We start from the raw sequence: 14,241 nt of genomic DNA, 5'->3' as shown, positions 1-14,241 counted from the left end.
AAGCACTTCTCTGTATTGGTTATTCTAGTTATACATTCTTCTAAATTTTTTTCAAAGTTTTCAACTTCTTTGCCTTTGGTTTGAATATCCTCCCGTAGCTCGGACTAATGATCGTCTGAAGCCTTCTTCTCTCAGCTCGTCAAAGTCATTCTCCGTCCAGCTTTGTTCCGTTGCTGGTGAGGAACTGCGTTCCTTTGGAGGAGGAGAGGCGCTCTGCTTTTTAAAGTTTCCAGTTTTTCTGCTCTGTTTTTTCCCCATCTTTGTGGTTTTATCTACTTTTGGTCTTTGATGATGGTGATGTACAGATGGGTTTTTGGTGTGGATGTCCTTTCTGTTTGTTAGTTTTCCTTCTAACAGATAGGACCCTCAGCTGCAGGTCTGTTGGAGTACCTGGCCGTGTGAGGTGTCAGTCTGCCCCTGCTGGGGGGTGCCTCCCAGTTAGGCTGCTCGGGGGTCAGGGGTCAGGGACCCACTTGAGGAGGCAGTCTGCCAGTTCTCAGATCTCCAGCTGCATGCTGGGAGAACCACTGCTCTCCTCAAAGCTGTCAGACAGGGACATTTAAGTCTGCAGAGGTTACTGCTGTCTTTTTGTTTGTCTGTGCCCTGCTCCCAGAGGTGGAGCCTACAGAAGCAGGTAGGCCTCCTTGAGCTGTGGTGGGCTCCACCCAGTGCTTCCAGTCTGCTTTGTTTACCTAAGCAAGCCTGGGCAATGGCAGGCGCCCCTCCCCCAGCCTCGCTTCCGCCTTGCAGTTTGATCTCAGACTGCTGTGCTAGCAATGAGCGAGACTCCGTGGGCGTAGGACCCTCTGAGCCAGGTGTGGGATATAATCTCCTGGTGCGCCGTTTTTTAAGCCCGTGGGAAAAGCGCAGTATTCGGTTGGGAGTGACCCGATTTTCCAGGTGCAGTCTGTCACCCCTTTCTTTGACCAGGAAAGGGAACTCCCTGACCCCTTGCGCTTCCCAAGTGAGGCAATGCCTCGCCCTTCTTCGGCTCGCGCACGGTGCGCGCACCCACTGACCTGCGCCCACTGTCTGGCACTCCCTAGTGAGATGAACCCGGTACCTCAGATGGAAATGCAGAAATCACCCGTCTTCTGCGTCACTCACACTGGGAGCTGTAGACCGGAGCTGTTCCTATTCGGCCGTCTTGGCTCCTCCCCCTGCAAATTAATTTTCTTACAGTTCTGTACACCTGAAGTCTAGTATTGGTGTCATCACACTAAAATCATGTTGTCAGTTGTTTTCAGGAGGTTCCAGGAAAGACCCATTTCATTTTTACTTGGATGGTTGGCAGGGACTTCATAGTTCTTGTGGTAAGACTGAGATCCAGATTTCTTGCTGATTTTCAGCTGAGGGTTGTTTCCAGGTTCTAGAGACTATCACATTCCTTTAGTTCATGGTCCTCTTCTTCATCTTCAAATCCAGCATCAGCAGAATGAGTCCTTCTCACATCTCATCTTTCTGACATAGCCAGGAAGACCCTCTGCTTTTAAGAATTCATATGATTAAATTGGGCTACTTGAGAAATGCGGAATAATCTCCCCGTCTCAAGGTGTGTCCACTTAATTACATTGCAGTGTCCCTTTCACCACGTAAGGTAACATAGTCACAGGTTCTGGGGATTATTAGTGTGTGGACATTTTTGGAGGTCATAATTTTTTGACCACACCACTGAAGTAGCTTCCTAATTTCCCTTTGTATTTCCTGCAGTCAGTTCTCTATGTAACAGGCAGAGTAATCTGACCGAAATCAAAATTGTCATTTCTCTGCTCTCCTATCAATAAGTCTTTTTTATACCCGTCTTCCTATTTGAATATCTTCATAACTCATGTTCCTATTTGAATGTCTGCATCACCTATGTTAAACTGCTATTGAGAACACTGTGTCATGAATGGGAGAGTTTATGAGAAGGCTTTATGCCTAAGTAGAAACTAAGATACTCATTATTTATTCTTCTGATTTATTACCACAATTACTTTTGCACCAACCCAATAGAAAACAAAATACTAAGGATATAGAGAAAATTTTTTATTTTCTATTATGTCAGCTTTGCTTGAGAATGTGTGCCATACTGACCTTCCCCTTTTCTTCCCCCACACCCCCCTACCAAGTTCTCTAGCACAAATTCTTGAAATGGCAATGATTACTCATAATTTATGCCACAGCAGTGACTTACTGTGGAATAGAAGAATGGCTTGAAGCTGGCATGCCATGATTTGTTAGTGATGTAGACATAATAGATAATGTTTTGAATGCAACTTACAAGGCATGGTATGCTTAGAACATAACAAAGGTGATGAAGATCCCCTGGAGAGAGAGAAGATCCCTTGTGAGGAGTCTCATTTAGAGTTTAACTTTGTAGTTTATTATACTTGAACACAGTCATGTTATGTTGTGGGTGAAATTATGTATCCTTCATAGTAGTTTCATGAGAAGGTAGCAAGGGAAACAAAAGCAGCCTTGGCATATGTGATATTTTCAAGAGTTCAATTTCTAAAACACCTCTTGGAGTTAGTATCTATTTTTCTCCTCTGTCACTCACCATGTGTGTATAAGTCTGCTTTTGTAATACCAGTAACTTATTGTGCCATTGACCAGGTTATCAGAATTATCTGTTAAATTACAGGCATACCTCATTTAACTGCACTTCACTTTTTTGTGCTTCACAGCGTTTTGTTTTTGTGTTTTTTGACAGTCCTGCATTGAGCAAGTCTGTCAGTGCTGTTTTTCCAACAGCATATGCTCAGTGTGTCTCTCTGTCACATTTTGGTAATTCTCACAATATTTCAGATCTTTTCACTACTGTTGTATCTGTTACGGTGATTTGTGATCAGTGATCTTCGATGTTACTATTGTAATTGCTTTGGGGCACCACAAACCCTGGCCATGTAACATAGCAAACTTAATTGGTAAATGTTGTCTTTTCTGACTATTCTGCTTACTGATAATTCTCCCATCTCTCTCCCTTTGAATCCTTGTTTCCTGGGACACAAGAATATTGAATTTAGGTAAACTAATAACCCTACAATGTCCTCTGAATTTTCAAGTGGAAGGAAGAGTCACTCATCTCTTACTTTATATAAGAAGCTAGAAATGATGAGTGAGGAAGGCATGTTGAAAGTTGAGATAGGCCAAAAGCTAGGTCTCTTGCCAAACAGCCAATTCGTGAATGCAAAGAAAAAGTTCTTTAAGGAATTTAAAAGTGCTACCCTGTTGAATACACAAATGAGATGAGAAGAAAGCATAACCGTCTTATTGCCGATATGAGGAGAGTTGGAATGGTCTGGATAGATGATCAAACCAACCACGTTTCCTTAAGCAAAACCCTACTCCAGAGCAAGATCTTAAATCTCTTCAATTCTGTGAAGGCTGAGAGAGGTGAGGAAGCTGCAGAAGAAAAGTTGGAAGCTAGCAGAGGTTGGTTCATGAAGTTGAAGGAAAAAAGCTGTCTCCATAATATAACAATGCAAGTTGAAATGGCAGGTGCTGATGGAGAAACTGCAGCAGGTTATCCAGAAGATCTAGCCAAGATAATTATGAGAGTGGCACACTAAACAACAGATTTCAGTGAAGTTGAAACAGCCTTTTGTTGGAAGAATATGCCATCTGGGTCTTTCATAGCTAGAAAGGAGAAGTCAATGCCTGGCTTCAAAGGACAGGCTTTCTTGTTAGGGGCTAATGCAGCTGGTGACTTGAAGTGGAAGCCAATGCTCATTTACCATTTGGAACAACAAAGCCTGGGTGAGAGCACATCTTGACAGCATGGTTTGCTAAATATTTTAAGCCCGCTGTTGAGACCTACTGTTCAGGAAGAATATTCAAAATATTACTAATTGACAGTGCCACCTAGTCACCCAAGTGTTCTGATGAAGTTAAGGACATTAATGCTGTTTTCATGTCTCCCAGCAAAACATCAATTCTGTAGCCCATGGATCAAGGAGTAACTTTTACTTTCAAGTCTTATTACTTAAAAAAATACATTTTGTAAGGCTATAGCTGCTATAGATGGGGATTCCACAGATAATTCTGGAAATGACTCACCATTCTAGATGCCATTAATATTATTGATGATTCATGGGAGGATGTCCAAATGTTAACATTAACAGTAGTTTGGAAAAGAGTTGATTACAGTTTTTATGGATGACTTTGAGAGGTTCAGAACTTAAGTGGAGAAAGTAACTATAGATATAGTAGAAATAGCAAGATAACTAGAATTAGAAGTGGAGCCTGAAGACGCGACTGAATTGCTGCAGCCTCATGATCAAACTTCAATGGATGAGGCGTTGTTTGTTATAGATGAGAAAGAAAGTGGTTTCTGCAGATGGAATCTGCTTCTGGTGAAGATGTTGTGAACACTGTTGAAATGACAACAAAGGATTTAGAAAATTACATCATCTTAGTTGATAAAACAGCAGCAGGGTTTGAGAGGATTGGCTCCAATCTTGAGAGAAGTTCTACGCGGATAAAATGCTACCAAACAGCGTCACATGCTACAGATAAATCTTTCATGAAATGAAGTCAGTGGATGTGGCATACTTTATTGTCCTGATTTAAGAAACTGTCACAACCACCCAAACCTTCAGCAGCTACCTGCTTGCTCAGTCAGCAGCCAGCAGCATCAAGGCAAGACCATCCACCAGCAAAACGATTGTCACCATTTTTTAGCAATAAAGTTATTTTCAATTAAGGTCTGTTCATTTTTTTTTAAAACATAACGCTATTGCACACTTAGTAGACTACAGTATAGTGTGCATATAACTTTTATATGTGCTGGGAAACCAGAAGATTTGTGTGACTTGCTTTATTGTAATATTTGCTTTATCGCAGTGATCTGGAACTGAACCGACAGTATCTCTGAGATATGCCTGTATTTTATTCAGTGAATTCTAAGAAGCTAGAGAAATATTTAACATATTTTAGAGCTTCATTCCAGATGGTTCATTTTTGTTTGTTTGTTTTAATGGTATCTAATTGCCAAGAAGGAAAGTTTTTGGCTCCTGGTTGGTTCATTTACATGGAAAGGCTTAACCATGCTAGGCAAGTCATTTGTCTTATACTTAATTGTAATGTTCTGTATTGTTTTTATGAATATGTTTATTATTAATGGTATTTTAGAAGAGCTAACCTTTATAATAAGGAAAAGTTTTGTTTTTATGTGTGTGTTTTTGGAAAGTTAATTTATATTGCTGGAATATGTGTGGATCTGCAATATGTACAAATGTGTGAAGGATCTTTTGTTTGATTGAAAGATTAGCAATAAAAGATTCAGTGGGACACACATACACTCTTATTTTCAGCCTTCAGTGTATTACTTGAAAATACCAAATTCATTTAAAATTTTTAATAAGCCTTGGCAAATACTTTCCTTAGATAAATTATTTTTGCTATGGTTTAAGAAAAGTTCAATTATTCTTTCAAGTTGTGAGGAGCCCAAAAGTGAGTACTTGAAAGTAATTTAAAGAAGCCAGAATCAAAACTTAATTTATTTCCTGGCTACTTCATATCAGTTCAAGCTATTCTAGTTACTGTAGACTCTATCTAATTATCATAATTTTATATATGCGCGTGGCATTACATTTACATGAAGTAGAAAGATGAAAATACAACAAACTTTCAAGTACTAGGGAGGAGAAAGCAGATTGGTTATAAAAAGCAAGCCGTTTGCTAATCAGCTGTACAGTTCAGGGGTGGGGAGAATGTTAACAAAAGACACTTTGATAATATGAAAAGGTGACATGAAAGAAAAATAGCAACTGTCTAGCAACCTTAAAAGAGAGTCTACTTGTATTCTTTAAATTGTCACTCCGTTTCTGTTTGACTATTCCCTTGAGACTCTTCCATTTCACAATTGTGTTTATATTATTTTTTAAGCTTCTTTAATATGTTTTTTTGCATTACCATGTAGAATTAGAATGGGGAAATCTTTGAGAAGGTTTTTTTGTGTGAGTACTTTCATGTTAAAGGTAGGCAATGTGTGTGGTTCTGGCAGTTTATCTGCTCACTTGTTACAGGATTGTTTTGGAAAAGAAATCAAATTTGTATCTTGGCAGATATTCCTGCATTCATTTGTAACCGATATGAATATAAAGGAAATGTTGCAGGGGCTCACACCTGTAATCCCAATAATTTTGGAAGCTAAGGCAGGAGATTGCTTGAGTCCATTAGTTTGGGCAACATAGTGAGACCCCCATCTCTACAAAACAATAAAAACAAATTAGCCAGGCATGGTAATGTATGCCTGGCTACTACTCAGGAGGCTGAGGCAGGAGAATTGCTTGGGCCCAGGAGCTTGAGGTTACAGTGAGCTATGATCATGCCATTGCATTCCAGTTGCTAAATACATGACAACTTGCTCTAGAAGTAGAATTTGCACTGTTAAGAAATCTGGGAAAATATTGCTTTTTTTTTTATTCTTGAAACTGGGGTTTCAAGAAACCTACAATCCTTTTAGACCCATTGAGCATTTAAGGTCATTTTGTTAATTTAGGAATATAAAAATGTATGTTGCATGTGGATTTACTTTTTTAGAAAACTGAAGATTTGAGAAACAGCCCAGAGCACAGAAACAGAGAAAATTAGAAATAAAAAGCTTTTTTTTTTTTTCTGAGATAGAAGTCTCGCTCTTTTGCCCAGGCTGGAGTGCAGTGGCATGATCTCAACTCACTGCAACCTCTGCCTCCTGGGTTCAAGCAGTTCTCCTGTCTCAGCCTCCTGAGTAGCTAGGATTACAGGCGTGTGCCACCATGCCTGGCTAATTTTTGTGTTTTTAGTAGAGACGGGATTTCACCATGTTGGCTAGGCTGATCTCAAACTCCTGACCTCATGATTTGCCTGCCTCAGCCTCCCAAAGTGCTGGGATTACAGGTGTGAGCCACTGCGTCTGGCCAGCAAAATTTTTTAAAAAGAAAAAAAAATCAAATATTATATTTAGGAGAATTAGTGATTTCTACATTATCAAACCAACAGAGGAAAAAAAAATTCATTTCAGAAAAAGGTAGTGGGAGAAGGGGTGGGTAGGGAGAGATTTATTCACTAAAGAAGCACTCACAAAACTCATTGAACACAATATTATGCATGTAACTCCTGTCTATAGCTTTTTATTCAGTCTTTTTTGAGAGTATGCTCTGCTCCTTATTTTTGCTTTATCATCATGGACTTAGGTACTGTACCCTGCCCTGTTATCCTAAAGAAGTGATTTAGTTATATTTGCAGTAACTGGTGATAATAATGTAATTTCAAGAAAATTTTTACCTTCATCCCACTGCGTAAATGCTTCCTTCTTCCTAAAGCCTGACATTGTTTTACAAAGGGACAGTATCTTTTATATTACAGCTAGAGATTTTTTAAAAGGCTTTAAGAGTTAACGGATACTTAAAACATAATATGTAATTAAATATAAACGATAGATGTCAGATCTTTCCACATTACATGAAGGGACAAATTTAAGAGACCCTGGTATTAGATAGCTGGAGGATTATTATCTCTCACTTTTAGGAAAATGAATAAAAAAGAAGAATGGGAGGGCAGACTACCTGAGACCGGTTCCCCAGGACTCCTTTGCCACAGTCTGCCTTCGCTGGAGGCTGGCAGCAGAGGGAAGCTATTTTTTTTTTCTTACTTCAAGACAGCTTTAAAGTGACCTTAAAAGTCTACTCACTTATAGTAGGATTTAGTTGGATCATGACACACAAGACACAGAAAGTTCAAAACTGGAAGGGGTCTTCAATTTTAATGCTATTTAATAATTGACAGTGTCTTTATATGAAAGCCGAATTAATATTGTCTGTCTTCAGAGTATTTTCCTTGCCTTGTGCCTCATTTTAATTCACTTATTCCCCAGATCTTGTTCATCTGATTTAAAAAGAGGTTGTGATTTCTAAAGTAAAGTTATTGTATTTCCTACTTTGCCTCATCTGCCTCCTCTCTCCACTGCATCAGTGTGCTACTGTTGCTACTGTTACAACATTGTTTCATAGCTCTCCAGAGTACTGGAATAGAGAAATAGAGAGAGAAATTGAAAACCACTTGTTAGAAAAGACTTGTAAGGCTACATCACAGAAGCTCTATTTCCTATAGTTGAGTTAGTTGATAATGGGTGGTGATTTTAGTCTTGAACTGGGCGGGGAGCAGGGGGATAAAAATTTAATGCTGATTCTGTGGGCTGATTTGAATAGGTTTGTACTGATCTCTTTTTTTGCCATTTTAAACAGAGCAACTGTTGCTTCCTAGAAAATGTTGAACAAATAAGGTGAATATAAACTAAATGTATTAGGATGGAGTAACTGCCAATAAAATGGCAGTTTTTGGCTGTTTTTTAACTTTGGTTTCACTGAGTAGTCTTCTGGACTAAACAGTTTTGTTTGTTTTAAACAATACTCAGAAGCCATTTACAAATGCTCAGAAATTGTTTTTTTCACAAATGAAATTATGGCTTTTAAAACTTCATTATGAGCAGATGATCTTTGGCCAGTGTCCTTTATTTGGTACCTTGAAATGAATTTTGAATATGGCTTTCTAATAGATTTTGTAGTCTATATTCAAGCATGACTGTACTTCTTGGTATCTCAAATAATTTATACGTAGATAATTTCTTTTTTGTTTTGTTTTTTTGAGACGGAGTCTTGCTCTGTGGCCCCAGGCTGGAGTGCAGTGACATGATCTTGGCTCACTGCGACCTCTGCCTCCCGGGCTCAAGTGATTCTCCTGCCTCAGCCTCCCAAGTAGCTGGGATTCCAGGCTGGTACCACCATGCCCTACTAGTTTTGTATTTTTAGTAGAGACGGGGTTTCACCATGTTGACCAGGCTGGTCTCAAACTTCTGACCTCAGGTGATCCACCCGCCTCGGCCTCTCAAAGTGTTGGGATTACAGGCGTGAGCCACCAAACCCGGCCTAATAATTTATTAACTCATGAACAATAGTCTTAAGAGAAAATGATTTAAGTTTTACTTTATATTGAAGAAGACAGCATTTTAAAAAATCTCAGTACTTTCCTTTGTTTCCTTAATGCTTTTTAATTTCTGTTTTGTTCATTTTTCTAGGGCGACATACCTTCTGTTGAATACCTTTTACAAAATGGAAGTGATCCAAATGTTAAAGACCATGCTGGATGGACACCATTGGTAGTTGTCTGGTTTTTATTCTCATTCTTTTTATGTTTTACAGTTCTGATAGTTTATAATTGTGTAGTTGTCTATATATCATCCTCTGCCACATACACTCTTTTTAGTCTGAAGAATTTATGTTTTCATCAAGTATGAGAACATGATTATTTTCCTTCTAGCTTTTCATTTGTGACAGGCAAGAAATTGGTTACCTTTTGACAGACTACCTTTAGATTTAGGAATCCACTTGTACTGTATTGCAGAATTTAGCTAATGTCTAGAGGTAACAGCTACAGCTGACATCAGGCTCCATTCTGTAGCACTGCATGTCACTGGAACCAAATTTCTTGGAACAAAAAGAGGTCGGAGGAACTGAGTATAGGAAAGTGATCACAAGGAAGTGATTCTTACTGAGGGTCAATCTTAGCCTCACTTATACCCTATCCAGTTGAAGATATATAAGGTAGTAGAAATCTTTGCTTACATTAAACATTTTTAAAAGTCTTTGCTTATTATTACTAAAAATAAGTGTGAAGCATAATCTGGAAACAGAATGACACAAATACTTGGAAACAGTTGGTATGTAGGCCCATTACATTAGGACAAACATGAGATTTGAATGCAGCCACAGAAGTGTCAGCAAATGAAGTAGATGCCTTCACCCTGTAAACTAGCAATTCAGCCCAGAAATTAGGAGACTCTCAATAGGCTAGGTGCAAGAAAGCTGGGAGAGTTTAGTCTAGATCAGTCGCTTTGCTGGTTGGACTCTACTGGCTGGCTAACCTTTTCAAAGAAAGGTTAATTTTATTTTTTTCTTCAAAGCCACTAAGGCAAGTTGTAGTAAAGATTGGTTAGCGATTTAGAGGGTTTAGTGCCTAATTTGGATTCCTTTCTCCTAAAAATAGACCTGCAGATGTTGAGTGTGGTATCACTTATTATGAATTGAAATTGATGTACTTAAAAAGTATAGAATGCCAGAGATATATTAGAATACAGCATTGTTTGTAGTTCATTAGACATAAGGAAAGATTTGGATGTAAGGCATCTTTGAACACTCCATTGTTGCCATTTCTGTCATTCAGCAAGCTCTTTTTGTATTCCTACTCGTGTTATTTCTCTTATCAATAACAGCAGCCATACAGCAATCTGTAGGTTCAGCAAATAGCTTGTCTTAAAAGCACTCCTTCACGGATACTTACTTTGTTGCATGATATGTGTATGTACTGGTACAGATTTTATGTATCATCTTGTTATTAAATACGTAGTCTTTTTTTCTTAATGTTTTACATTTATTGTAGAACATTTAAGGAGCTACCGTTGGTTTAAAACTACATTTTCTTCTAAAAAAAAACAGTGCTTGACCCAAGGCTCAAATGAGAATGGCCTTTTCTTTTTTCATGAGTTACACAGATCTTGATTGAAAGATTATTAATAGTAACTTTCACTCTGTCAACAACTTATAGTCTTTTTGAGTATTTAGTTAACAATAAATTTACTGCCTGACGTTTACATTTATTTTTCTAAAGTGTGATATTATAATATCATCCATTGCTCTTTCTTATCACTTGTTTCACTTCTTCTTCAAAAAATTTAATTAGCATGAAGCTTGCAATCATGGGCACCTGAAGGTAGTGGAATTATTGCTCCAGCATAAGGCATTGGTGAACACCACCGGGTATCAAAATGACTCACCACTTCACGATGCAGCTAAGAATGGGCACATGGATATAGTCAAGCTGTTACTTTCCTATGGAGCCTCCAGAAATGCTGTGTAAGTAGTTCAACTTAAAAATTATTTTTAAAATTGACCTATATTCTTGAATCAAGCTATGTGATAAAGCAGAGACTTTAATAGTCAAGTGCATGGCTTTCTTCACTTTCACAACTAAAATTAGATGTGATCATCAAATTCTGCATTCGTAATCAGCATTCATGCCCTTTCTGTTTATGATACAGTTGGTCCTTCATATTCTTGGGTTCCACACTTGAGGATTCAGCCAACTGCAGATCAAAAATAACTGGGAAATATCAGTGACAGATCGGATAATGACAATGTGGTACATGTATACCATGGAATACTGTGCAGCTACAAAAAAGAATGAGATCATGTTTTTTGTGGGCATATGGATGGAGCTGGAGGCCATTATCCTTAGTAAACTAATGCATAAACACTAAACCAAATACTGCATGTTCTCACTTATAAGGGAGAGCTAAATGATGAGAATTCATGAACACAAAGAAGGGAACGACAGACACCAGAGTCTACTTGAGTGTGGAGGGTGGGAGGAGGGAGAGGAGCAGAAAAAACTATTAGGTACTAGGCTCAATACCTGGGTGGTGAAATAATCTGTACAGCATACCCCCGTTACACAAGTTTACCTATATAACAAGCCTTCACAACTTAAAACCTAAAGTAAAAGTATAAAAAGGGGAAAAAAAACAATAAAAAATAACAATACGATAATAAGTAATATAGATAAAACAATATAGTATAAATATTTATACAGCATTTCATACTATTAGGTATTACAAGTAATCTGGAGATGATTTAAAGTATACGGGAGGATGTGTGTAGTTTACAAGCAAATACTATGCCATCTTTTATAAGAGACTTGAGCAGCTGCACATTTTGACATCACAAAGGTTGAGGAACCAATTCCCCATGGATAACAATGGGGATAACTGTGCTGACATATTTGGGGGAGATTTACTTTCTTAATTCAGAAACAATTGTCAATTTTGGAAGCTTTCATTTAATGGAAAAATTTACTTGGTGTTTATATTCTGTAGATTGATTTACACTTTAATAAGCAATTGTAGAAATAATTATTTTGTATGCTTCCTAATAGTTTGGAATTATTTTAAATATTTCATTCGCATTTTATTTTTTCTGTGTATTTACTATTACAACAGGTAAAGCATATAAGAATTTAAATATTGGGCCAGGGCAGTTGAATTATTTCTTAGATTTTTCACATCATTCACATGAGGATCTGGGTGAACTTTTTGCAGTGTCAGGACACGGAGATGCATTAGTGAATGCCAGCAGCTGGATTTTAAAATTGGTATTGTCAAGAGTGTCACAAGTAAATGCTGTATGTAGATTTTGTATCTTTAATCTGTAACTTGGTTCATGTCTCCCTATATATTACTTTATTCTTTTCAGTTAATTAAGTAGTTGAAATGAAAATGCAGGCATTGTGTCTCTGCCCTTGTTGCTTCTATAGGTTTGAAAAGAGCACAAAAAAATTAAGTTTTCAATGGTGACAGATGCAAATAAGAATTATAAAATGCAGAGCTTCTAGGTTGTAATTTTTTATCGGTAACTACTTAACATAATTGAAAACCAAATTAATAATGCAAGAATGTACCATACCTTGGTGCTGTTAGTTTCAGTAGATGTGTCTAATCTCTTTTATCTCTCATCACAGGTTATAAGATAATTGGGGGAAATTCAGGGGATGTGTATATTCTTCCGGTTTTTATTTGTGTGTGTGTGTGTGTGCATGCGTGCATGTTTGTGTGTGTCTCCATATACATGGACCTATTTCTTTGTAAGGACCTAACCAAAATGACCCTCCCATATGTGTTGCAAGCTATTTGATAAAGCAAATTATTGCTTGGGTCAGGTGAAACTGACTAGTTTTCATTCTAGGGTTCTTAAATCAGCCATGACTACTTTAATGAATGGAGCACTGGTCAGGGCGTTAGGGAATCTAGCTTTTATTTGTGACTCCATTACTGACTTTATAGCTTCAGGCAGGTTAATTTCTGTGCCTTGGTGTCCTCACCTATAAAACATGGGTGATGCCTGCTGCGTTTCTATTTCTTCAGAGCATAGTGAGGATTAATGAGCCAAGACACAGAGCCTGTCCTGTGGTTTGTACACCATGATTCGTCACTGCACTGTGAGGGCTTATTAATATACAAGGAGTGGCATGAGACAGTGAGTGAGTCTGCCTTCACAGGTGCCTTCAGTGTTGTTTTAAGTAGGACTACCTAGTGAAGTGGCAAATTTAGGTATATCTGTTCCTCAGCACTGTCCAGTAGACCTTTCTGTGGTGGTGGAAATGTTTATGCTGGACATTCAATAGCCACTAGTCACCTCTACTATTGAACACTTGAAAATTAGCTGTTGCTACCAAGGAATAAATTTTAAAATGTATGTTATTTTAACCACTTGTGCCAGTGACTACTGTGTTGGACAGCTGGTTGATTCAGCTGGGTAGTTGGGAAGTAGGGTTTATTTCACACAAGAGGTTGGGATTGATATTGGATAAAGGATAGTAGGGCAGATGAAGGGACAGATTTAATCCTAGGGTATAAGAGTGTGGTAGCTCTTTCTAAAAATTTCCTTTCCAAACTATTGGTCTTCATACTTTTTTCCTGTGTTTTTCACCTTTTAAAAAAATGTCGTAGTCATTGTTGTTCATCTGATTGGCTTTACAAATTTCCTAACTGTTCTCCTCCTTTTCAGATTACTTTTCTTTAATTCACTTTCCATACTGCAGCTAGAGTGCCTTCAGAAAAACACGAGTCTGGCCAAATCATTTATTTGCTTAAAACCCTTCCATGGCTTCTCCTTAATGTTTTTAAAATAAAGGTTAAATCCCAAAATATGGTTTATAAGACCCTGGATGGTCTGGTGCTACTCCCCTCCCTGTTCTCATCAGTCTTTCCACAGCTTCTCCTTTCCCCCTTTCCTTCAAGCATTTTTTGCACCAGCTTTTATGAATTTTTGTTTCCTTAAAATATGTAGGGTCTTTTACCTCCTAGCCTTTGTACATGCCTTTGCATTGTCTAGAATATTTGTTTTTGGTAGCCAGTTTCTCATTTGAGTTTCACCTGGGTTATCGTGTCCTTTTGGCCGCCTTTCCTGATGTGGTACTTCTCCCCAGTCATAGGACTTACTGTTTCCTCCCTTCTCGTGAGGCTGTAAGCTGTATGGGCCAGGGATTATGTGTGCCCTCCCTAGTTCTGCCAAGTGCCTAATGTAGCCTATATCCACGTTTGTTTGTAGAGTGAATTAGTGTTTGAATGAATGAAGATTATGGTATACTTTTTCCTCTTTTTTGATAAAAGGTCAGATGACTTGAAAATGGGAATTGCCTCCTTCTGCTACTACCTTTACTATGTGA

The 14,241-nt window shown here is 38.1% G+C and overlaps 1 protein-coding gene across 3 annotated transcripts in view; it reads left to right on the top strand.

The window, feature by feature from the left end:
* Positions 1-14,241, top strand: part of BARD1 (BRCA1 associated RING domain 1) — an 88,556-nt gene that overhangs the window by 36,575 nt on the left and 37,740 nt on the right. For all 3 annotated transcript variants that reach the window (XM_054478220.2, XM_054478222.2, XM_054478221.2), the window contains 2 exons: positions 9,041-9,121; positions 10,702-10,874. In XM_054478220.2, the coding sequence (XP_054334195.1) occupies positions 9,041-9,121; positions 10,702-10,874 (254 nt within the window). The remainder of the gene's footprint in view (positions 1-9,040; positions 9,122-10,701; positions 10,875-14,241) is intronic.

This window comes from Pongo pygmaeus, chromosome 11, assembly GCF_028885625.2.
Source record: "Pongo pygmaeus isolate AG05252 chromosome 11, NHGRI_mPonPyg2-v2.0_pri, whole genome shotgun sequence".
Classification (NCBI taxonomy): domain Eukaryota; kingdom Metazoa; phylum Chordata; class Mammalia; order Primates; family Hominidae; genus Pongo; species Pongo pygmaeus.
This window is presented reverse-complemented; position numbering and strand designations above follow the sequence as displayed.